This window comes from Manacus vitellinus, unplaced genomic scaffold (genome assembly GCF_001715985.3).
Source record: "Manacus vitellinus isolate BGI_N305 unplaced genomic scaffold, ASM171598v3 scaffold_51_pilon, whole genome shotgun sequence".
Lineage (NCBI taxonomy): Eukaryota > Metazoa > Chordata > Aves > Passeriformes > Pipridae > Manacus > Manacus vitellinus.
This window is the reverse complement of record NW_021940620.1, coordinates 5,238,271-5,263,615: the sequence shown is the minus strand read 5'-3', so window position 1 is coordinate 5,263,615 and position 25,345 is coordinate 5,238,271. Positions and strand designations below refer to the sequence as shown.

The window sequence follows — 25,345 nt, the reverse complement described above, 5'->3', positions numbered from 1 at the left end:
TTGTTGGGTTTTATTTTGTACTCCATAAAAAAACAACACAAAAACTGACTCTGCCTTGGCTGAGAACAACTGCTGGACACAGCTGTTCAGTGCAACTCCACGGACATGATAATCACTACTGTCAGTGTTAGAATAAAAAGGAAACCCGAGCTCTCTTCTGTAGTAGCAAAAGGACTGACACCACAAGTCACAGAAGGAGGAGGGGAAAAAAAGGTAAAGGTTTCTCTTAAAAATATAGCTCTGTGGTAAGAGAAAGGGACGACTGGGTGTCAACAAGGAGAAAAGCAGTTTGTGCTCTGCTCTGGTCAAACTGCCTTCTCCAGTTCTGTTCCATGGGGAGGGACAATAAACACATCTCTGGGCCCCAGCAGGGCAGGAGGAGGCAGAAAGTTACACTGCTCTGCTCTAAAAGTCACAGTTAAAAGAAGTTATAAATTATATTTAAAAAAAAGTTGGAATTCTCCTGATGAGCTTCCTTTTCCTTTCTTCTGTTTGATCTTCACCCATAAATCCTTAATCACAGGAATGCGGTACCTTTGGGGAGAGGAGTTAAAAGCATTAGGGATGGGGAGGAGGAGAACAGCCTCACAGCTGAGCAGAGCACGGGCAGAGGCATCTGGTCCACTTCCAGGTGGCTACAACATCACCATCTAATCCACATCACTCTTCCATGCTCCCTGTGGTCAGCAGGGACAGACAGACACTGCCAGAGGCCGCTCATCTCTGCTGGTGACAGAGGTCAGCAACATCCAAGCTGGATATCCAGTTCTCAGCAGCTAAAGAGTTGAGGTCAGACACATCCAGAGAAGCCAGCACACGGCTGCATGACATTCCTCACACTGCTCCACTCCCTGGCCCTCTAATCTAAGGCCAGGCTGGCTCAGTGACCACTTAGAGGGCACACTGTCTTCCCAAAACTGGCCCAGGAGTTCTGAATTTGGCCAAGGTTACCGCCGCTCTGAGGTACCAATGGATAGTCCCCATCTACAGGCCATGTACCTTCTCACAGTCCTTCAGGCTCAGCTGTTTTCTTCTTCTAAAAAGAAAACAGGGAGAAATAAATAATGATCATCAGCACTGCAAACATGAAGGACCCAGCAAAGCCACAGAGGCTTCCTGGATATGTCCCTGTGGAGGTGGTAGCCACCATGAGGAACATCCTGTAGTCTCCCTTTGAGCCCTTGGAATGGGATGCAGTAGCCTGCCAAGCCCTCAGCAGCTCCAGCTTCTGCTGAGAACAAGATGAACAGAGAGCTGAAGAGCAGCACTTACTCCTTGGACAGGCTCTCTTTGCCACCAAAAGGGCCCCTGGGTTTGACCCTTCCAGGGACAGGGATCTCTCCTGGGGCAGCAATACAAGAACAAGCCCTTCTTCGAGCCACCCTAATCCCAAACAAAGTTCAAGATTTCTCAAGATTGGCCACAGTGAACTGCAGGCTCCTCTGTACTGCCAGCAAAGCCAGGACATGGCTCTGTTCCTTCTCTAGCCTGGTACGCTGCCAGGATGGGATGAGCACCACAGCCATGGCTCAGAACAGCTCTGCCCACGGTACCCCAGCCCAGGGTCTGGCACATACCTTCTTCTTCTTCTTGTGAACCTCAGCAGAGCCATCTGCTACAGGCTCCCCTTCAAAAGACACCTTTTTGCTTTTCTTCTTTTCTTTTCCAGTCTTCTTTTCTGGGAGACGGAAAGAAAAGCCAACTAAGAGAGGGATTCTGGTATTGTCAGCCTCTGAGAGGGAGCACAGACTGGCAGGAGAGCCCCCAGTAAGTTTTTGATCACATCCAAACTTGAGCAAGCTTTCCAGAGCAGGAACTGGATGAGGCCAGAAGCCTGCTACAGGCAGCTGTATCCGGGGATGTTTCCCTAATACCTCTGAGCCAGAGCAATTTGATCCCACCATCTGTCTACACATGTGGGTGGAATTACATAGGATTCCCTCCTTTCCATATCCTGCTGCCCACCCGCTCCAAGGAACCGCTTCAGGGCTGGAGGAGCTGGGCACATGCCAGAAATGAGAGCAAGGGGAGCTGCTAACACAGGATGGGCATGAGGTTCAGCTCAGCACAAATGCTCCAAGAGGCTTCAGCTCACCCATGTCCAACTGCCCACATGAGGGCCAATGGACAAGTCTGTCTGCTCCAAAAATAAGGGCTGCATTTCAGCAGAACAGAAACTCCAGCAGATATGGCCCAGTCAATCCATCTCCTTTTCTTTTTTTTTTTTTAAAGCCTACAAGATCCAGCACAGAACCAGCTCTGGTTTGCAAATGCAGGCTGCACTGCAAAGAAAAAAATGGCCTTTGGATTAGGGCAGCAGGCAGAGCACTACAGAATGGCAAGCTGTAGAAAGGTAACAAGTGACAGGATAAGAGGAAATAACCCCAAGTTGAGCTAGGGGAGGTTTGGATTGAGTATATGGAAAAATTTCTTCACTGAAAGGGTTGTCAAACACTGGAACAGGCTGTCCAGGGTAGTGGTGGGGTCACCATCCTTGGAGATATTTAAAAGGTGTGTAGATATGGCACTTGGTGACATGGTTTGGGAGTGGGCCTGGGTTAATAGTTGGACTTGATGATCTTAGAGGTCTTTCCAACCCAAATGACTCTGATTTAAGAGGGAAGCAGCCAAGCAGGAAGTCAATAGGGAAGTGGGTGCTACTTACAAGGCCCTGCACTGGAGGCTGAACATGCATCAGCTGCAAGAACCTACTGCCAACTAGGCCCCAAGTGTAGCATGCTTACTTTTAGCTGGTTTTTTCTTTTCCTTGCTGCCTGCCGTCTTCTCCGGGTCACCATCTTCTTTCTTTTTTTTCTTTTTGGGTACTTCTTCATTAGCCTGCCCTTTCCGTTTCTTCTCCTTGGGCTGCCCCACAGCCCCATCCTCTCCCCCCAGTTTCCGCTTCTGAGACGTTTTCTGCTTCTTGTTCTCTTTGTCTTTGCTCTTAGACGGTTTCACAGCCTTGTCTGCCGTGGAGGATGGTTTCTTCTTTTCCTTCTTTTCTTTTTTCTCCTTTTTCTTCTTCTTCTTCGCTTCCAATCCTTCCACTGCCTGCACTGCAGGGACTTTGGCAGCAGTGGTGACCTCGGTTTCGCTCCCTGAGCTTGGCTCCCCTGACTGTGGGACGGAGAGCGGGGCATGTGATGGTGCTGGGGTCACTTGCACCTCTTTTGCACCAACATCATTCTCTTTCGCTGCCAAGGCTTTCTTGAGTGAAGGTTTGCGGCTGGCATGACCTGGCTCTGTTTTTCCTGCCACCTTCTCTTTGTTGGAGGCTTCTGTGGCTTCCTGCCCTGAAGGGGGGTTGTTTTCTGCAGAAACAGTGACAAGAGAGAGAAGGCAACTCAGGGAGCACTCATTACACAGACCACAGTCACAGGAGGATGGAAATATGCATTTTCTCCTCACAAGAAAGCTAAACCTGCTGGCTACCTATAGCAGTCAAAGAAAGATGCCTCAGCCTGAGATCAATTATCTGGAGAGGGAAGGGGGTGATAACACTCACAACAGCTTTGGCTGTTTGACAAGATGGGTGAGCACAGATAGATCAGTCCTTCCCCAGGACACCATTCCCAGTAAGGCAGGGACTTACCAAGGTGGTGGGGGTATCCACACCACCATGTTTAACCATCATCCATGGCAAACCCCAGTGCACCTGGGCCTTCTTGAGCCCATATATAGCCTTGACCTCCTCAACACTCTTTTGCATGATGTAATTATGTGCTCAAGGGGCCAACAGACCTGTTTGAGCATCTAGAGCAGGCCAGAGCTCACAGCCAGGCCACAGTTCACACCAGAGCAGAAGCAGCTTCCAGCTCCAATTTCTGCTATTTGCCAACAAACCAGGGAAATGGTGGGACTTTTCCTTTCTCCACAGGTCTTCCCACTTGCTTCCCCTGCTCTGCGCTCCAGATATGCTACAGACCCCACACAGCACTGGGCATACAGCCCAATGGGAGGCTTAAATAACAGCACTGTGTAGCAGATGTTCTTCAGCCAGTGTTTGAATCTTCCACAGAAGCCATCACTACCTCAGCACACCAATGCAGTGTGCCTCAGCTCCAGGGATAGCCCTCCCTGCTCCTGTTAATTACTGTGGATAAAGCAGAGCTCAGAGGAGACAAAGGCACTGAGCACTGAGCCTCACAAGCAGCCAGCATGAGCAGGGTGTTCAGGGAGAGGGCTGTGCCATGGCCAGGGAAGCCAGCAGACGGCAGCAGCACTCCACGCTGCTGGGCTCCGTGATGGAGACACACTGGGAACACGGCCCGTCCCACTGACACCCTTGCCAGTGTCACCCTCCTGTGCCAGCACGGCTTTGCTCCAGGGACAAGCAAATTCCCAGCCCTGCCAAAGGAGACCCACCTGCTTTGTGGTTTGCAGCCACCTGGTTGTCATCTGTGTCGGAGTCACTGCTGTCAGTGCTTGAGCTGTCGGCTGGGGCTGCTTTCAGAGGGGCCTTGGCGGGAGAGTTTGCAGCAGTCACAGCTGCCTTCCCCGGCCCCACTTCACCCACAGGCTGGGAAGGAACCGTCTTTGGGGCCTGAGGTGCTGCTGGGGCCTTGGAGAAGCCCAGATAGCCTGTGAGGAGGGACTGAAACAGCACAGACACACTGAGGAGTCACAGCAGGGCAGCCTCCCACACACCAGACACACAGAGCTGTCTCTGCTGCTATTGTCCTCATACTCCAAGTGAAGGGCCCACCTTTGGCCACTGGTGGAGCCAGCTCTGAAGAGCTCAGGGCTACCAGGAGAGGGGCCAGCCCTGACAGACACCGGCTGAGCTGACAGCCATGAGAGCTGGCGGCCAGAGGTTCTCTTCTTTGTTCTCGCCCAGCAAGGCAGGCTTGGGGGAGGCTCCTGGCCATGAGTGTGCGCCCACGCACAGCTAATGCACTGCAGATGTGCTGCACGCCCTGCACGTTACTTACAAAGGGAATTTAATGGCTTGGACACGGGTTAAGTTACAAATAAAAGTGGGGGAAAAAAATTCCTGCTGCTATTGGCACTGTGCACCAGTTCTCCTGGTTTAACCCTTGCAAGGTACCATCTCCTCCCGTCTCTTCTCCCAGCAAAGGCACCATGAACCCTGGACCCGAGGCTGGCTGCCTGGGGAAGCATTCCAGGTCCAAGAGACTCCCTCTTCCCCCACCAAAAATCTTGCTCACACCACTCCACTGGAGGGCCCCCAGTTCTCTGCTGGAAAACCCACCCAGCACCCTGTCTGCTGTGGCTGAGGATTGAGTCCTCTCTCAATCCTACTTAGGAGCCTGCTGCGAGACATGAGAGGATCCCAGCCTGCTCAGGTCCCATACCTGTGATGCTGCCTCCTCCTCCTCCTCACTGGACTCTGAGGAGGAGCTGTGGGCTGGCTGGGTCACTCCTGGTTTCTGCAGCGAGCCTGCTGGAAGAGCAGAGTTCATCCCATTAAAACCACCACTGCTGTCTGGAGCTGAGCTCACCTACCCAGCACAGGTACTGCCACCAAAAGGCCCTTCTACCTCCAAAGAAAGAGGAGTGCTCTGCCAAACTGGAGAGAGGGAACCACTCTCCAACCACTACACATCTCCCACAGGGTAGCAAAGCACTGTCTCCACCCTGACAGCACTTAAAGCATCTTCTGGAGAGAACTGACCAGTTCTGGGGGGCTCCTTGGGCGCCTCCTCCTCGTCACTGTCAGAGGAACTGCTGCTGTCTGTGGTGTCCTCTGCCTGGGTGGGCAGTGTGGTCTGGCTCAGCTGGGCATTCTGCACTGGCTGCAGGCCTGGCTTCTTCACCTTGCCAGTGGAACTTTCTGGGAGCAAAGCAGCCTGAGGGGCGGCAGTGTTGGCTGGAGGAGCTTTTCCCACAGGAACCGTTTGCTTTAAGCTGGAAGCAGCGGGGGCCTAGGGAGAGGAAAATGAGATAGATCTGAAAGGAGGAATAACTAACTGCTCATGTCCATGAACTATAAGCAGCAGCCCAGAGCAGATGGGCTTGGACCACCTTGGCCCTTCTTCAGGTGACACTACTGCAGTTCGTGTCAGGGTTAGCCCAAGAATCTCTCAGGCAGGACACAGAGACCCCAGCACACCCATCTTCTCCCTCTCCTCAGAGAAGCTCCCCACCTCCTCCATCATTACCTTTCCTGTCAGCACATTGTGCTCCAAGGAATCCATGCTGGAGCTCTCAGACACTCTGCTTGCTGGAGGGACAGCAGGAGTTTTTACCTTCTTCCCTGCGGGCAGGGTGGCATTGGCCTTTGCAGCCACCGTGCTCAAAACCGCAGTCACTTTGACATTCTGCTGGGGTAGACTCTAAAACAGATGAGAAAGAAAATCACGACAGAGCACAACCTGGAAGGAAAAGATAAAGAAGCATACACCAATCCAGCACTAACTCATGAGCCTTTCCATCATTTTCAACACCAAGGCCTTTTGTTTTTTTTTTCCTTCTCTCCTTTACAGACCAGCTCTGCCTCCCATGAGCCTCTGAGGCCTCTGGCACAGCCATGAGCAGCAGTAAGGGTCAGCACCCCAGGAGTGCAAAAGCATTAGCTCAGTGCCCCAAAGGCACCCATCAGGAGGGCAAACAAAATGTGTTGTGCTTGCAGGCTGTGAATCCCTACACACTGCAGCACCAGCAAGACTGCAGTTGCAAACCTTTGCATAGCTACCACTTGAACTCCAAGATGTCTTCTACACTCTAAAAATCACACACTAAGAGTTAATTGGTAAGAAGGATAAACAAAGACACCAATCACAGAGAAAATCTGCCTCCAGGTCCACAAGCCAGCAACAGATTACGGAGCAAATTAACAAGACGCAGTTTTGTTGCCTCACATTTAAAACCTCCCATCAAACTTAATGTAAGAGGAGTTAAAAATAGAAGAGCCAGGGGCATGGAAATCAGGCACTGACGACAGGGTCAAGACACAAATGCCAGCAGAGGAGGGAGCAGGAGCCACGAAGGAGCATTTGGCCTCCTTGTTTGTGTTACCAAAAAGGCTACGTGAGCAGCTCTGCCTCTCCAGATCTCTGACAAGCTGGGCCTTTGTGGGCTGACATTTCCCTCACAAAACATCTGGCCTTCAGAAAGGAAAAGGCAACGCTCTGCCATGCAGAGCCACCAATCCAGTGTGAGCTCTCAGCCCTCTCACACAAAGCTCAAGTTACAGCAGCTGCATTATTTTATACAGTCTTAGTACTATAAACATGCTTTATGCAAGGACTGCTCAGGCTGGCTGCCTGTCCATCAGCTGGCGGGAGACAGCCTTTCCATAGCCACAGCATCAGGCCAACATGGGGAAGGGTTTCCTGAGTGCACATAACGTCCCTCTCCCAGCAAAGGCACTGGCAGAGGATGGGTATGTGTGGGATATGAAGTGTGCTTGGCCACTAAGCCCTGGGCTCAGAGCACCAGCCAAGCCACCACCACATAGGAACGGTAGCAACGTTCCTCAGTCAGTGTTTTTTCATGCAGCTTCTTGGGCTCAAACTGCAGCAGAAGCGCAGAGACACCCAAGAGAGCTTCACACCAAGGCAGCTCTGTCCCCAGGGAGCTCAGCCACAGCCTTGCAGGACTGGCATGGAGACACGAAAAGACTCCAGTGGGAGCACTGGGATCAGCTCCATGACACTCAGCGTGCTCTCAGCACAGATATGAAGTCACCTCCCTTCTCCAAGGCAGGGTCTGGCTCCTCTAGCTGAAAGGCAGCAGGACCACTGTGCTACCCTTCAAGACAGATCCTTCCATCCTCCCAAGGCTTGCAGAAGAGGAGTCCAGAGAGCTCCAAGCTTTCGGGAGGAATCAGGCAATGGGTTGCCTTGGAGCTACACAGCTGATGGAAAGACGCTGCCTGGAAGGATTTGGCTGTTTTTCCAGTCTTACTTCCTAGAGTAGAGCAGAGGCAACAGAGTCCCAGAGGAGGTCTGGGTTCGTGTGTCTACTCGTGTTCCTGTCAAAGCATTCACACCCCCCCTGCTCTCACACACTGTAAGATTGCTGTGGCCAAGACGGGCACCCAGATCCACGGACACTGCCAAGAAAACCTGATCCAGCCAAGGGGGGGCTCCCCTGAATCACATATCACCTGCACAACTACCACCTTCCAAATCCTGAGACCTCCTGAGCTGCAGAACTAGCAGCCTACACACCCAGTGCATCAGCAGCTCCTCACCTGAGAAGGGGGGACTATTTCGTTCTCTGAATCTGACTCCTCGCTGGAATCATCGCTGCTGTCCACAGCTGGAGGGGCTGTGGCTGGTGCCGAAGCCAGTGCCTTCTTCACATTTGTTGGCTGGGGCACAGAATTGGTTTTCACTGCAGGAAAACCATAAGAGATTGTCATTGTGAGAAAGAGTTGCTCTCTGTGGCTATCCAGAGCAGGAGCTATCACAACAGGCTGCACTGTTCCATGCGCAAGGGAGAGGAGGAAACCCACGAGGATGCAGGTGAGGGATCGTGGTTACTACCAGGAGACTCACCAGCTTGTGGAGGCTGCCTCTGTGCTGCAGGGGACTCCTCTTCACTGTCAGACGAGTCACTGCTCCCACTTTCTGAGACCTGGCTTTTCAAGGTGCTTCCCACTGCTTTTTCAGGCGGCCCAGCTTTAGCAGTCTGGCTCAGGTTGGGAACAGGCCCGGGCTGTTCTGTTAACCTCTTAACAAAACAGAAACACAGGCCCAGAAATGCCGTGTTAGTACAGGTGTTGTTTAGGAGTTTAAGTGCAGTTTCAGCTCAAGTTGGGTTTTGTTTTACCCTAACACAGCTGTTACCAACACTCCATCCTTGGCACGTTAGGAGTGGAAAAGGCTTCAGTTACTGCCTGGACTGAGCTGCTGTACACACATACTTCTGCATTTAGCAATTTGCTTCTGACAGGAAACCCGAGAGTGTTTCACTCACGAGCATGCAGGCTGACAGTGCTCGTAAGCACACAACAGCAATTCCTTCTTCAGGCAGAGACACTGGCTGGACAGGAGCCTGAGGAGAAAGCACTGCAACCCCAAGCCTTTCACTCCAAGGAAGAGTTTTATTTAAGTTTGACCTACCCACAGCTCAGGGAATCTACGGAGCTGGGAAGCCTTGTGCCATAACACTTGCAAGATTCAGAGACAGTAACAGAGCAGCTACATCCTAGAGGTGCTGGAGGGCTCAGTGTTAACACAGGGCTGTCACAAGGGTTTGGGGACACAGAGGGCAGGCAGAGATAGACTGGGATTCACCTTGGAAACTGATGTGCCAATAGGTCTCAGAAATCCCCAGACAAAAAAAACCTCTGACACCTACTTTCTACAGCACCTGTCGACACTGATGTCCCAGGACAGGCCACAAGCCACCTCCCAAAGCAACTGCTGTGTCAGCACTAGGAAGCCACAGTCATCTCAGTCCCAGACACACAACTGCCAAGTGAGACTCTCTCTCTTCCTGGTCCCTCTCCCAGTTTGTGCTGAGGGCTGCAGACCCCCGTCCTGCACCTTGAATGCTAGTGGTGGCAGAGGGACAGGCAGCACTTGTGCAGAGATCTGGGAATTTCACCCCCCACAGATACTCCCCAGGCTCACAGTGCTCTGCACCCACTCCGTTTACTCCACTCATGGCTCATCTCTGGGCTGCTCTGCCAAAGAGTACGTCGTGTTTGCCAGGGCAGGCAGACCCTGTCCCCCTGGCATGTGATGGCAGCCTGCTTTGGCACTCAACGAGAGAGTCCTGCCCAGCTGCATCGCCCCTGCCACCCCCTGCCATGCTGCCAACACAGTGATATACCCCAGCAGCAGAGAGCACCAGCCTAGCAGGCCCCCCAAAAGACCAATCCTACCATGCCTCCTGGCACAGCCCTGCCACAGCCTGCCACTGGGGCAGTGTTTATCATCTCCAAGCCAAACACTAAACAGACAACAGCATCTGCATGTTTATCCCATTACAGAACAGCTCTCCGAACAAGCCAAGTACATTTTGACTCTGCTTAGAGAAACAGAAACCTCCACAAGTGCTTGGGGAGGGGGGACTGCAAACCTCAATTCTCCGTTTTGTTTTGATACCAGTGAGTCACAATCTCCAGGAGAGAGGCCAGATTTGCAAAGCTGAAGAGAGAGAACTACTTGAAGCACACAGAAGAATTCACACGCATTACTCTGAGCGTGCTAGCTCCTCTCCCTGCTGTCCCAAGCACTGCTGTGCAAGGGAAGAGCTTACCAAGATCAGAGCCCACTCACTCAGTTTTAAGCCCTTCATAGCAACAGGACTGGTTTCTCCCCCTGTGCGGATGCACAGCACAGGGCTGCTTGATTTCCTAACTTAGCAAGGGAGTGGGAACAAGCTGCCATGCAGGAGCATCCTAACACAGAAAGAACACAACAGCATCCACAGAGAAATCACCGTAAGGTTTGCACAGCCTCAGGACTCCTCAGATCTTCCTGGGAGGAGGCCAAGGTCCCTCCATCCCCATCAGATGGATGACAGCTGCAGGTGGGATCAGACTGGCAGCACGGCCGAGTTACACCCAGGGAGCAGGTAACACAGGCAGAGAGCTTCTGACAGCTTGGGAGTCACAGATACCGAAGTAACTCGGAGAGGAGGAAAATAACTCAAGAGGAAATCATTTTTCCTGCTCCCTCTCCAGCCCCCAAAGCAGGAGCTGCCTGCGGCTCCGTGAGTGTGATGACTCAGCTCCCGCACAACCCATCTGCCACTCGCTGGGTCCATTTGCATCATGCAGCACTGCATGACAACAGGGGGAACAACACTGAGCCACGTGCGCCCAGCACGTTGTACAACCACATTCCATCGCTGCTTGTGCACCACGGAAGCACCGCGGGATCGGATCGGGATGGGGACTGGGACCAGTATCTCGGCTGTGTCATGGCCCAGCAAAGGTACAGCTGTCAAGTGCTCGGGAGGGGCAAGAGGGTTCAAAGAGTCTCTCTTTTGGAGATCTGGCCTCTCCCCACAGGGCCTGCAGTCCAGGATAAAAAGTTGCAGGCACAGCTCCTGCTAGCGTAGCCCACGTGGGTTTTCCCGGGATGCTCAAGGAAGACACGGGTTCCCAAAACGTGGGTTCACGTGCATCTCACACCTACTCCTTGTAAACAGAAGCAAAAGCCTGTCCATAGAGGGTTCAAGTGCCACCTTTGGCTCAAAACGTCCAGGAGAAGAGGCAGAGCAGAATTAGCTGTTCCGAAAGAAAAGCAGCTCACAGCATCTTTAGGGTCAGACTGTCCCCCATCACCATCCTTCCCCCCCAAAAATATGCAAAACACCTTGTCAACTTCTTTAACTAAATATTCCTGAGTCTTCAGGGGTAAACATACCAATTAAGCAGTTCAATTTAGGCATGATGTTCATTTTAATTGTGCTAATCCACCCCCACAGGGAAGGATGAAGCAGCTTCCAACGCTCTGTATCTGTTTGGATCTTGCACAGAAGCCAGAGGAAGTTGCAGGATACAGTAAGTCAGTGGTTAGCATATGCCCAAGTAGCAGATGGTGAGAATGAGCTAAGAAGAGTTTGACTGGGAGGACAGGACTGTGGACACAGCTAAGCCCAATGGTTTGTCTTCAGGCTTCACTCGTGGTCTCTGCCTGTAGGTTACTAACATGGCAAGAAACAGCCTCTTCGGCAAAAATAGAGCTCCCTCGATGACAAGCTCTTCCTTGCTGTGTCAGTTTGCAAGAGGGAAGATGCTGAAGTGGTTAAACCAGCAGGTAAAACTTGCTGCTGACAGCTTCACAGAATCAACACTGGGGGAAACAAACCTACCCCAGCACATCCTTCACCTACAACCCTGCTAAAACGGACGAGTCTCGATGGTTTTGCAGCAGGACCCCATGGCACAGCTATCAAAATAGCTGCTCCTGTCACCCAGAGCTGAATCCTCACATACAATCAATCATGCAGGAAGAGAGCAGCAAGAGCTAACTGTTAGAGATGCGTCCCCCTCCACCCACCTTAGCAGACCAAGGCTATGAAGACAAAAATGCAGAGCCTTGCTGGCTCCTGCCTGTCAATACTGAAAGGACGTGTTGACAAAGAGCCTCCTTGCACGGACACGTGAGGCTCTGCCCCCGGCTTCTCTTCCTCCCTTGCAGACAATACGTGCCACCTCCAAAAGGCTGCTTTCAGGGCACTTTCTGAAGGGCCCTGCAGCTCAGAGTCAAGGCAGAAGGTCTCAATACAACATGTGGGATTTAATTCCCTTTGAGTTTAGCCACCTGGGTCCAATCTGAGCTCATGGTTAAAGAACTCAAACCAAACCCTCACAGGAGAGCCAAGACCAAGCTACCTGTGACCCTGCACACAAGGCCCACTCCAGAGGGGCAATGCACGAGTGAAGAGAACAACTGGTATCAAACAGGGTACCCCCCACCCTCCTCTAGTATGGCTGAGTGAGCACAGTTAGGCTGTACTTATTGCTTCCAAGTAGGAAGATCTTCCTCTCTAAGGGAGATACAACATACTTCTGGTGTTTCAAGAGATCAGTATTAGCATTTAAGGGATAAACATCTGTCTTGCATACCCCATCCCTTGGCACTGGGCTGAATAAGGATCACCTACCTTCTGGCTGATGGGCACAGGGAGATCCTCCTCTTCACTGTCTGAAGAGTCAGAGCTTTCCACTGGCTTTACACTTTCAGCAGGCTTTGTGGGAGCAGCAGTCCTTCCCAGCAGGGTTTTAGCCTGCTTTGGCACTGCTTTTTTTGGTGCTGGCTTCCCTTGTGACACTGGAAGTGTTTTTGCTGGAGATGCTTTGACGGAAAGTGATGCTGCTGGTGTAGGTTTCACTGGGGATGGGACGGCCTGGGAGGATTTTGGAGGTGACTTTGTCTGGACAAGACATGAACAGAGTGAAATAAGGCAAATTCTCCAGCAGCATAATTCATTTGCTTAGACTGTAATCAAGGGAAGAGATTTCAGAGCCCCCTGGGAAAGGCAAACCCTGAAGAAAGTTTAGTGACTGGGAGGACACAAGGAATTCTTTCATCTAGCTGTGTGGGGATAGTCTCCCAAGATGAGAAAGCAAGACCAGATATTCTTCATCAGCCTGCTGCTACTAATAGTCCCCTCCAGTGAGGTACAAGGCAGCACTTTGCACTCTCCACAGCTGGGAAGCTGGACTGCACTACAGCTTGACAAATTAGACACTATTTATTGCTATTTAAACCTGAGGAGCAAATTCCACCACGACAATTTGCCTCTTCAGATGGTAAAGGAATTACTGGGAGGCTTTTTTATTTAAAAGTACTGACGGATTTTTTTGTTTTGTTTTAAGAAAGGCACAGTGGGGTGATTAAAGCTCAGAGCCAAGACACTGAGGTGCTTTTGAACACCCCACGCCTTTTCCTCCCACCCCCAACAAGAGTTTGCTACACACTACGTGCATTTACAACATTCTCTTTTCACTGCAGTTCCCAGCCCTCAGAGGTGTGCAAGGAGAGAGAGAGTTTCAGACAGACGCACTTGGGTTACTGAAGGAAGTTCTTCATCTTCACTGTCTGATGAGCTGCTGCTCTCTGATGTGTCAACGGGCTGCGCAGCCCCTGGAACCGTTGTGGATGTAGGTTTGGTGTGGCTTGGTGCCAGCACTGTTTGCTTCACTGCATTCTTCTTGTGAGACACCGGAGAAGTAGGTGCACTTTTCACAGGTGCTGCATTGAACTGTGCTGCTTTCACAGCTGGTTTTGCCTGGTAACAAAAGGGAACAGGAGAATCAGAAGAAAATGGCTGCATGGAATGTTTTAAAGCAAGCTGCCTTGCTAACTTTGACCAGGACAGGCTCGTTCAGACCCTTGGGTTGTGGAGTATCTGAAAAAAGCCAATTTCTCCACAGACTCCCTGACTACATCCGTGAAACTGCACACCAATCACCTCCTACAGATCAAAGGATCTCCCTCAGCTTCAGGCACTAGTAGAAACTGGGATGGAATGATTGATGCCAGCAGGGGTTAATGGGGCTCTAAGCCACATAGCATGTTCTCTGGCTTTGGGGATCTCACACACCCAAGGTAAAGGGTGTTGTCAGAATACAGCATTGCAGCATTTCCTCTCATCTCCAAAAGAAGGGAAGTGACTTCTTAGGGACAAAGAATGTGTTGGAGTGGTTACCTGGACGGCTGGAGTTGCCAGCTGCTCCTCTTCCTCAGAGGATGTGTCCTCACTTGATTCCTCACTGCTGCTCTCGGCAGCCCCAGCCGCCTGCTTCGGCTCTGGAACACAAGTGAGGAGATGTCACAGCTGCTGCCTGCTCTGAGCCCCCAGAGAGCGATGCTAATGTGGCTTTTGAAGTCAGGGAAAGAAAACAAGCCACAGAGAGGGCTAAGGGATTTGCAGGGAAGAGGACCTAGCCCTGCTGAAAGCATCAGTGGCCTGCTGGGAGCAGCTTTTCCAGACAAACACTGGCCCACAAACACCACTCCAAGAGTGCAGGCAGAGATGGGAAATGCTTCCTGGCCACCCTCTGACCCTACGGGGAGCTGCCCGGCCACAGGCAGGGGTACCCAGCCTGGCTGGGCCTCCTCTGGAAAAGAGCCAAGAGAAGGATCATTTTCAGAGCTTCAACAGTCTGTGCCTCACCCCCTCCTCCAACACACACATACACACACACACACTTCAAAGCACTTAAGGATTTCCCTAAAGACTTCAAAACTCCAAACGAATCATCTGCAATTGGGAATAAAGAGAAAACGCTGCAGTGCCTTTCAAAAAAGCTGAAAGTATCTGTAATATCAGTACTGCATCTCTTGTGGACACACTATGCTTTACCCCCAACCCTGTAGTGCTGGGTGCTGCCAGACAGACATCTTAGCACAGGATCTGCTGCTTGAAATGGGAGCAAGCACGCTGGATTCATCCCACGGAGCTCCAGAGCTGGCTGCTTTGCAGTGTTCTAGCAGCCTCCCCAAGGAACAAGCATCACTGAGCTTTCCAGCAAGGGAGCTGAAAGGAACTTGCTGAAGGCATGTCTCAGACCCGATTCACAGCAGAGCTGGAGCACACACACACATTTACAACACCCTGCAGGCTCCTTACCCGCTTTGGGGGCTGGGGCCTTCACAGTCGGTGTCTCCTGTTCCTCCTCGCTCTCGGATGAGGAGCTGCTGCTGCTGCTGGAACTTTCCGGTGCTTTGCTCACTACTGGTGCTTTGCTTTGCCCTACTTTGGCCACAGCTGCTGTGGCATGTTTGGGCTTCCCAGGAGCAGGCAGTTTCTGTGCCTTGGCTGGAGCTGGAGCTGCAGCCAGAGCATTGGGCTGCTGCTTGTTGTTGGAGAGCACAGTTCTGTCGGGAGCAGGGAGTGCCGCTGCTCTGCCCGCTGGGGCAGTGGGCTTGGGAGGAGAATGCAGGGAGTTGGCAGCTTTGCCACCCACCACAACTGGTGTTACCTACAGGAAACATGAAAATTAGAAGCCTACACACAGATGAGGGGCTAAATTGGAGACAATGTACCTTCAACAGCAATCTGGCAACCAGGCAAGCGCTTTAAGGAAGGATTTGGGAGACAGACATCTGCGAGAAGGCTTATGGCAGCACAGGAGGGTCATTTTAATAACAATTCCACCTCAGCTCACAATTCTACACATGCCAAGGAGTCTGGGACAGTCCTGGCCTCAGAGTACCATCAGCCTTCAAAGCCACGAGAATTGCCTTACCGCCACTGCACCTTTCCCAGCCGGCGTCTCCTCTTCTGACGAGGACTCATCCTCCTCACTGCTTTCTACAGTCACTGCTGAGTTCGTGGCCAGAGAAAGGCTGGCTGCTGCACAGGAGAGAGCCACAGAACAGCTCTGTGAGTGTGTTTCTCACAACAATGTGGCCTCTGGTTTGCAGGAAGGTCCCAGCAGCAGGGCAGGGTCCCATCTCCACACCTGCCCCAACACCACCATCACTGCTGTCCCTGTGACAGACAAGTGCTTTGCTCCTCCAACCCATCCTTCTCCCCAGCACCAAGACAAGGAACCTGCCAAGATCTGCAGGTTTTCAAAGGCTAGTCTACAGCAGATGAACTGAGCCAAAATACATCAGACACATGGGTTTTTGTTAGACTCTGCAAGCCAACGCCACCCACATCAGCTGCACCAGGGATCTATCCCCACTTCAGACAGGGGCACTGGCTTTCCAGACCAAGTCCTTCCCTCACCCATGTAACAGGCCCGTCCTGCTGACCCCACACACACCTGGGACCAACTAGTGCTCCACAGTGGACAGTGAGAGGTTCCCAAGGTTTCATCCAAGCAACAACACCCATCCCTCCCCAGTGAATCATAACAGCTTTTTTTCTAGCTTCAGCAGACATCTGTGCTCCTCAGAAACTCCACATGAGAAGAGAAGAGGGTGCTAAATTAGTTGTCCTATTTTTCTATGAGCACAAGGGAATAGCCATCACTTTACAAGCATCTTCTCTAGCCAAGCAAGTTGGGTTGCTCCTACACAAGCCTCCAGTCCTACTCTGTCAACTCCAGGGAGATGAAAGGCTCCTACCATTTGCAGCTTTTGCCTTTTCTTTCTCATCCTCTTCTTTCTCTGAGCTCTCAGAGCTGCTCACGGGATCAGGAACTCTGATCTTTTCTGGGATGGCTGCCTCGTCATCACTCAACTTTCTTCTCCTCGAATTTGGGGGAGTTCTAGGGAAGAGAAATGGTGTCAAAAGCCATAAAATACATCTTGAACAAACTGCAATACAATTACTCATTTACTGTCAGGTGAGGCTCCAGGACAGGCAGTGTAATTCCTCTACGGCTCCTAAAGGGATGGGAGAAATAATTCTCTAACCTGCAAGGGGCATCTCTAGTCCTCAGGGAACTCCCAAGAGCAACATATCCCTGCAATACTCAGGAGATACTGAACCTAGACCTTTTTTTTCCGTGCCCTAAGCAGACTCTTTCTCACTTTAGCAGAGAAGTAAAAAAAATATATGGTCAGGACGGTGTTCAACGCAGAGCTAAGGCATCCTACACAACAAATTCCATCTCCAGGAGGCAGCTGTAGCCACAGAGTAGTAAGTGCAGCCTCAGGGTTAGGGCAGTGATCCCCAAACAGGTCTTGGTATTCCACAAGACCAGAAGAAATGAATCTGAAGGCTGTAAAAGCCATTTGAACTTGGGCTCCCAGGTCAAAAGGGCAAGAAAGTCAGGTTGCAGAGAGGTTTAAGAAAGAAAGGGGCTGGACCTACAGAAGATATGTTGGAAAAAGGGGAGGAAGAGGCCACAGATAAGCATTAAACACTTGAGCTGTTCAATTGGGTTAAAACATTAAGCTGGAGAAAGATTCCTCCAGGCTCTAAATCCTACCTGACCAGAACAGATGATGTGGGCTAAAGTTACCCATGCTTTCATTTGAAAATTAAAGAGAACACATTTGCTTCAATACAAGGATAACACTGGGCACAGGGTGTGATTCATATAGGCAATACTTCTAAGCCCTGAGACACACAATTATCAGAGGCAAATATCCTCACTTCTGTGCCAGTTTAGCTCATTTTATTTGTTCATCTGTTTTAAAAACAAGATTAGTCCAACAATTTGGCGAGTAAAGATTGTGCTTGTCACCAGAGCGTTCCAGCAGCACAGCTGTAACAGCAAGTTTCGTGCAAGCAGGCTAAGCCAAAGGCATGTTTACTATTCCAAAGTCCTGGTAACTACTCCAATAATCCCTTAATTGTTTTAATAAAACAACACGCAGCCCACACAGGCAGCTCTGATCCTGCAACACCTTCCTGATCCAGTGGCAGCTGATAGCACAACACAGGCTGCTGTCAGTGATCAGGAGCTCAGGGATTCTGTGTGAGGGGAAGATGTGGTGTCTGCTAGCACTGTCCCTGCAGCTTTCCAGAGCATCTGAGGGCTGCAGGGCTCTGGCTGCTCCTAGGACTGAGCTGGTCCAGCTTTCTCCTGTCCCCAGGCACCTTTCCACCCACTCACTCCCTGCATCCTCTAAGAGTAAATGCAGTTCTGGAGGGAGGCCACTCCTGTAACTGCAAGTCTCAGCTTTCAGGTTCACTCTGGAAGAGTTTCTGCAGGATAGCACCAAGGACACCTTGGTGAGATGGGCAGGAGCCACAGGGTAATTTAAGGAAGGACATTTTAGGGCCAAAACCCTATGGAGTGACAAGATGTAATAACTGCAGCTCAGTCACAGGAGCACTCCAGGACACTTTCTGGATAAAGAGAACTACTGGTCAACACATCCCTCCTTCTGACTCCAAACCAGGCATAGCTCAGGCAGATCAGGAATAACAGACACCTTTGTGGGGCAGGACGACAACAGAAGGGTGACACTGAAGAAAAAGGAATTAAACCTGATGCAAGTCCCCTGTTGCCCCCAGGTTTAACAGCAGCAGTGTCTGGGAGTGTTTGCTGCAGCAGGCAGGGTAAGGTCACCATCATCACCCACAAGAACAACAAACTGTTTTAGAGGCAGGAACTGCAAACCTCTTTCTGTGCTGCTACACCCTCACCTAGACCCAGCTTTTCTCCTGCCCAAGTGTGGAGCACAAGAGCAGGGACCAAGGCTGCAGCAAGGCATGAGGTGTTCCAGCAAAAACACACCTTTGAGGGAAACACTTCCCAAGGCTGCTGGTACGGCTGTGCTGAGGAGCATCCTCATTCCAGCACTCCCAGCTCCAGGGATTCCCTGGATAACCCAGTGCTGAGGCTGCCAAAGGCCTCCCTGCAGCCCTGCACTCACACATCCAACCAAAGCAAACCCTGGGTAGATGCCACTGTCACTGCACCCCACGGATGGGAAGGCCCCACACTGCAGACCTTCCCGTGGGGAATATGTAAGCACTGGGAACACATCAGGGCTTGAAAGGACAGGCTGAAACCAAAAGATGTCCTCTGAGCCAGATCATCTGTGATCTATGCCAAGGTTTAAGTCCCTGCAAGAGTTTTGGCATTTCAACATCTGCTCAACGTCTCTGTTCCTGGGTCAATGCCCCTGCAAAGCACGTGGCTTTAAAAAGAAAGTGAAACAGAACCAGGGAACAGATTTCTGACAATAAAGCACTACCGTGAGCCTCATAACATTATAGTATTAACCAGCACTAACAGTAGCAGCTGCTCAAAACTAAAGTAACAACTTATCTCCAAGCTCAGGAAATTTTAAAACCACAGTAATCTTGAACATCTGAAATGAACTGCTGTGAAACCACAGGTTAGGAGAAAAGTCTGCTGAGCACAGTTATCATTGGAAATACTCTGACAACTGGGAATTCTAGCAAATAAAGATCACACATGCCATGTTAGCACAGTCTGGAATCTATCTGATACTCATTTCGCCCTTTGACTTACTTTTCCCAGTGAGTAAAGATGTCCTCGAGAGAGGTCGAGAGGGAAGGGAGCAACTTCTGTGAAAGCAGAAGGAACACCAGTCAGGCATCAGCCCCGTCTCGAGATGCGACCACCAGAGACCGCAGGGGCCCGTCCAGGAACCCGCGGGCAAACGGGACCATGCCATCCCCACACACACGGTCCCGGTGAATCCCGCAGGACAGCGTGTCCCCCTGCGGGTCCCCCCGGCAGCAGCACGATGGTCCCGGTACGGGACAGCCGCTACCCGGCGGGGTGCCAGCCTCCTCCGTTCCCCCGGGCGGCTCGGGGCCGGGACACCACGTGGGCTCAAGCGGGCCAGCGTGCAGCCGCGGAAGCCACGAGCGCAGCCCCACGGCCCCGCACCGGCCGGTCGCACCCGGTGGGCGCTGAGGGTGCCAAGGGGTCCGGGCCCTGCCGAGGGCCCGCGCGCGTCCGCGGGATCATTCCCCCCGCCGCGGCCCAGCTTCCTCCCCCGAGGCGCCGGCGCGTCCCGCCCCCGTTACCTGCCCGGTCTGCGCCTGCAGTTCGCGGCGGCCCGCGCGAAGCCCGCCGCGCAGCAGGTGCTGGTGGATGAGGCGGAGCAGCTCCCGCCCGCCACCGGCGGCCATGGCACTCCGCGTTGCCGTGCCGCCGCGCGTCCACTTCCGCCTCCGGCCGCGGCCGCACCATGGGAAATGTAGTCCCGGAGGGGGGCGTCGAGGCACCACTGGGGGGATTCTGGTGCTAGCGGGGGGCGGATGGGGTCGGCTCCGGGGTCTCTCGCACAGCCCCCGGCAGGGGATGGAGGGCGATGCAGGGCGGCTGGGAGTCACCTCATGGAGGCCCCGCACATCGCCCTGGTGGGAGGTGGAGAAGGGAAGGGCGAGGAGGGGGTGTCGCTCCATGGGGGTCTCACACACCGCCCCGGCAGGAGATGGGGGAGGATGGAAAGGGGGGTTCGCCCGGCCGGAGCTGGGCCCCTCACACCCCCTCGGCAGGAGATGGGGGCGCTCTGGGAGCGGAGGGGGCGGGGGTGGCACGGGCGGGTTACTTGCACCACCACCGTGTGTAACTCTGTGCGTTTTGGAACAGATTTTCCTGCAGGATTCATCCACGGCGCTCCGGAGCTGAATCCTCGGGGCTGATTTAATGCTGAGTGGACATTAAGCTGCTGAGAGGAGCCGCTGGCGTTTTAGGGGCTAAAACAAGCAAAGGACGAGAGGGAAGAAGCTGCTCCTGATGCAGAGCAGCTGTTGGAGAGGGGCCTGTGACAGAGGGGCTGCCCCGCTGCCACCCCCCGCCCCGCGCTGATACTTTCCAGGAAAAAATCTGGCTCCCATCACTTTGGCAGAGGTTTATTTTTGGAAGGTTTAATAGTGTCCATGGTGTGCCTGTCGCTCATTCAAAATACAGACCCTTTATTCGTGTTCATAGGCAGGATTAAATATAAAACTGGCGTGGCTCCAGCTGGCTCTTGCACCAAACGTCTCTGACACCAGCATCGTCCAAAGCTGTAAAGCCACGGTCCAGGTGGCAGTTTTACAGCTCCTGTAAATGAATCCCAGACCTGGCCAGTCCTTTCTGGGACTGACCTCCCCCTGCACAAGTGGTCATGGTATGAACATGGCTGTGAAACACGCAGCGACAGTGTGGCTGCCCCAGGATGGGGTCCCAGCTCAGCTACTGCTGCTCTGAGGTGACCTGAGGTAACCAGGTCTCAGCTGGTGGCCTGGTTTAGGGCCCTGGTTCTCCTTGCTGGAAAGGAAGAGCCACATGGAAGCATTCTTGGGTAGAGAGCACAGAAGGGTGTCTCTTGGGGAGGCTGTGGAAGGGGCTGAGTGGACAGAGGCAGCCTGGGGACACTGACTTCGTGGCCTCTGAAAGTGTGGTTGGGTGGAGATTGAGCCCCCAGGGGTTCACAAAGAGCTCTGTCTGCTGCAGGTACGTGGATGAACAGATTTAGACTTGCTTTGACATGGCCTGGAATGGCTTTATACCTCCAGGAATTGCTCAACTCGCTTTGTTTATATAAAACCCTCCCCCAAATCTGAACACCAACACAGCTCCCACCAGCAGCCTGGTGATTACAGGAGTTGATGCTCGGGGCTCAGGCAGGAAGGAGTGGAGGGTCCCTCCTGGTCAGCAAAGCTCTCCAAACAAATGTCAAACTATTAATGGTGCAGGGAATTGCAAAAACACCGTTTGGAGAGGTCTAGGTGGAGGGTGGATGGGATACTTAATGCTGAGAGGATGACAGGTGACCAAGTCATCAGGTACCAGTGGAGAGACAAAGGAGAGGAATACTTCCTGACAACCCTCAGGGGTGGGACAATGTAGACAGACACTCAGCTCAGGTACAGGCAGGAGAGGAGAGCACAGCCCTGCAGGGCATGATGGCAGTGTGCTGGTCTGGGGTTGGAGGTGTTCTGCCAGCCCAGCTTTTCCAGAGCTCTCCAATCTCTGTGCCAAGGGATGATGCTTCACAGGGTGTCTGGGGAAACTGGCTGCATTAGTTTCCCCCAGCATTCGGGTGCCAGGAGTCCAATAAACCCCTGCTCTGCTGCATTTTCAGGCCTCCTCCTCTCCCATGGCTTGGGACTCACATGTACTAGAAAGCATAAAGGGTTTGGCTTTGACCAACTTCATGGAAGGGAAAAAGACAAAGGAGCACAGATGGCAGGAAACACTTTCAGGAGAGATTGCTCTGGAGGAAGGCAAATAGAGGATGTTAAAGCCCTGAGCGCTTATGCACAAATGGCTTGAAAAATTGAGTCCATTTCCCCGCCCCCCCAAGTGTCTCTTCACAGGTCTGCCACAGTTCAGGGTCACCTGAGTCCAAAGATTCATACCCTCAAACCACGAATACCCTCAGCAAACCACATCTCAGGGCCTGGGAATAACACGACCCACTTGAATGAAGAAATCTGAAAAAAAATAATATGTATGCTGCACCACAATTACAGGTAGAGAAGGTATTTGAGGCGGTTAGTAAACATGTCAAAAAATAAATACAGCTATTCAGTCAGCAAACAGCTGCATGATTATAACCAGGAAAATATATGCCAGCCCAAAGCCAGCTGAGACCCAACAACATGCACTTATTAAGGAGTGGTTTTTGTGTGTGTGTGTGTGTGTGTGTGTGTGTGTGTGTGTGTGTGTGCATGTGTGCATTTTTTGGAGGGAGGTTGAAAACATTTTGCCCACTCTTTATTTTAGGAAGGTGAAATATCCCTGGCAGATTTCAAAAGCCAACCTCTCGGGTATGAGTTGTCCATGCCAAGACACTGAGTCACGGAGAGATCGGAGGAAACTGTTGGAAATCCAGACAGGGGATAAAACAGCTGTAATTGAGGAGCCAGCTCAGCTCCATCTCTAATAACCACAGAGCCCTGTCCTCAGCCTTCAAGCTGAAGGCTTTGCTCACTGCCACTTTCACATGCTCTCTGGTTATTGCTTGGGGTCAAACTTGTCCACACCTATTCCATTCTGAATGACTGCTTATGTCTGGGCCAAGCCCAGGTTCAGGGAGTGTGCCTGCAGGCTGGAGAGTGCTGTCCTTCCTCCGTTGTGCCCAATGGGAGCTGACAGCCTCCAGGCACGTCTGCTGGACCGCTGGGCTTGCAGGAACACGCTGCTCTCCAAGCTTCGGTTTAATGTTTTTATCCACACGTAAGCTTCTGGCATGTCCTGTGTTGTAGCAGTCTGGGACACATCTCCCATCGTTATCCAGCCTTTTTGTTTGGTGCATGTGGAGTTGCTTATGCCTGTTTAGGAGTTGCAGAGTGAAGGGACTTCGTGATTTGTAGGGCAGGGAGCAGGGACAGGAGGAAAGGCACTCTGGCTGCTCCTCAGCTGCTGCAGCTCCTTGCCTGACCCATTTCATGGCTGCTGATTCCAGCCAGAGCACGAGCTGCAGGCACGTTGATCCTTCTGCCTCGGCACCAGAGCAGGTTGGGATGGGTGGCCAGGGACATGACCCTTGCAACCCCCAACAGGTAACTCTGATGTGTCTCATGACTCAGAGTGTTGGCTGAAAGTGCTTAGGATAATCTTCATGGCCGAGTTCAGAAACAGCTGAATTTCCCTGCTCTGAGTGCCCTGTTGAAAGAGCTTTTAGCCCTCTCCCTCCTGGAAAAACCCTCAGGGGTGCCACTGGGCTGAGCAGAGGAGGGAGTATGGAGGGGATGGGACGGGACAAGGTGCAAGAGATAGATGGAGATGAAAGGTGTTAAGGGACAGTGAGGAGAGAAGGTGGGAGCATGGACACAGGAGAAAGGGGAGCAGTGAAGGAATAGAGAAAGGAGTTCTCTTTTCCCAGGGAAGATGAGTCAGGGAAGGGAGGTAGGAAGTAAAGGAAAATCTGAGAAGGGATGGAGAAGCAGAGGAAATGACCAAATTAGCCTGAGGGGATTTGCTCACTGGGGGCCCTGCCTGGACAGCTCTGGGTGTGGAGGGGGTTTTCCAGGTGCTGCTCTCCCCGGCTTTGAGTCACAGTTTTTACCAGCATGTCTCACCACCATCTGGGTAATATCCTGGGCAGTAGCCAGGCCTGGAGGCAAAACTGTACGTGGCCACAGTCACTGTCCTCTGCCCAGTCGGAGGGCTCAGCCTTTGCAAGGACAAGGAGCAGCTTTGGGAACAGTCTGACTCAGGAATCCTGTTTTATTCTCCCCCCTTTGTTTTGCTGTTCTCTTCCCCCCTCCTCCTTTTTCTTTGTCTGCTAATGCACAGCAGATGGGAGGAAATGCCATTTTAAATGCCACAGCATCCTGATGAAATGTGATGGGTTATGGCAATCTCGGATGAATCATGGCATTGTTTTGTGTACACTGCCCTGCTGCCGCTCGGCCTCACTGGGGCAGCTCTCTCAGTGTTTAGAAAATACACCGAGGACTGTTCAGGCATCCCCAGCAGCCTGGTGACAGGTGCCCTCCCGGACCTGGATGTCCAAGTCACATTCATAAATTAACCAGCCGCATTTGTGGAGGCCAAACCGAGGCTGTGGCACTTTGAGACCAGCATTTAGTTTTGAAACATCTGCTCCACACTGCCTTTGGGTCTTGGGGGTTATAAATGACACTCAAATCCCATGCTATGTCATAGGATTTTTGCACACAGTGGAAGAACAAGATTGGGAGAGCCCAACAAGGTGCAGCACAGCCCTCCCTGGCACCTCCAGCTTAGCTGCTGGTCCCCTTAGAAAGCCGAGCTGTGTCACCACATCTGCCTCTTCCTTTGCCCCACAGCTGGGATGGATCCACAGAGCCAAAGCTGAGGGGATTTCTGTGATGTGGCCACTTGCTGTTGGGGCTTTGCTTGGGGTGGTCAGATCATTTCCCCTAAGCTATGAGGCAGGTATCAAATAATATTGACTCACTCTCCAGCAGCTTGCTGCCAGATGAGAAGGAGCAGCTCAGAAGTGAAAAAAAATATTGAAAAAATACATATACGCATATCCTAAAAGCTCCATCACTGAAACTCAGAGCAACCCAGTCCTTTTGGTTTCAAACTAATTAACCGGGGGGAAAAAGTCACCTCTAAGCCTGCGAAATATAAAGCAGTTTTTAAATTTCGGTAGCTGAAAGAACAGATTTGAGAACTCCAACGAGCAGAAGACGTGACATTAAAATTTGGTTGCAATATGCTTAACAATCTCGATTGGAAGTGTCTCTCTGGCTGTGTCTCACTGCCTGTGTGTCTGCTGGCGTGGCAGTTATTCAGCGCTGGCACTGAACATCGAGTAGCATTAAGCCATTTAATTTCTCATTTTTTTGGTAGCAGATCTAATATCCATCGATGCAGAGAGCAGAAGGGCTGTTATTATTAATCAACCCCCAGCCCAGCCCTGTTTTCCCCCAAGGTTCTTACTCTCATTTGTAAGCCTATCCCTGTTAAAAGGCCTGGCAGCCTCATGTGCAGCACGGCCAACACCAACAGCCACAACAGCTCTGCTGTGTTGATTCAGGACTCAACAGCTCTACCTGGAAAGAGAGGGAAGGGGCTATGTTTGCCTTCATGAAGTCAGAGATCTGGGGTATTATTTTTCTCTCATCAGACATCCTTTGCTGCTTTAACTGAAGT

General features: G+C 52.0%; 1 protein-coding gene across 3 annotated transcripts; it reads right to left on the bottom strand.

Moving 5' to 3' along the window:
• On the bottom strand, nucleotides 1-19,895 carry TCOF1 (treacle ribosome biogenesis factor 1). 3 transcript variants are annotated; one of them, XM_029962988.1, is made up of 18 exons: nucleotides 19,789-19,895; nucleotides 19,265-19,320; nucleotides 16,455-16,597; nucleotides 15,626-15,732; nucleotides 15,007-15,358; nucleotides 14,083-14,183; nucleotides 13,438-13,662; nucleotides 12,535-12,804; nucleotides 8,466-8,640; nucleotides 8,159-8,301; nucleotides 6,123-6,296; nucleotides 5,636-5,885; nucleotides 5,316-5,404; nucleotides 4,366-4,594; nucleotides 2,745-3,311; nucleotides 1,578-1,678; nucleotides 1,000-1,036; nucleotides 1-534 (listed from the first exon to the last, which is right to left on the bottom strand). In XM_029962988.1, the coding sequence occupies exons 1-17, from the start codon at nucleotides 19,891-19,893 to the stop codon at nucleotides 1,004-1,006; spliced, it is 3,120 nt and encodes a 1,039-aa protein (XP_029818848.1). In that variant the 5' UTR covers nucleotides 19,894-19,895; the 3' UTR covers nucleotides 1-534; nucleotides 1,000-1,003. The 3 variants fall into 3 exon arrangements, with proteins under 3 accessions (XP_029818848.1, XP_029818847.1, XP_029818849.1); XM_029962987.1 differs by lacking the exon at nucleotides 1-534 and having other exon boundaries at nucleotides 541-1,036; XM_029962989.1 differs by lacking the exon at nucleotides 1-534 and having other exon boundaries at nucleotides 541-1,036; nucleotides 5,316-5,401.
• Nucleotides 19,896-25,345: the final 5,450 nt, after the last annotated feature.

Bases quoted from the DNA above. Each gene is read 5' to 3' on its own strand.
- TCOF1 (XM_029962988.1), bottom strand. From the start codon at position 19,893: ATGGCCGCCGGTGGCGGGCGGGAGCTGCTCCGCCTCATCCACCAGCAC. The intron at 14,184-15,006 runs GTAAGGAGCCTG...CTTGTGTTCCAG, and splicing joins GGCCCCAGCCCCCAAAGCGG to AGCCGAAGCAGGCGGCTGGG. The intron at 8,302-8,465 runs GTGAGTCTCCTG...GTTTTCCTGCAG, and splicing joins GAGGCAGCCTCCACAAGCTG to TGAAAACCAATTCTGTGCCC.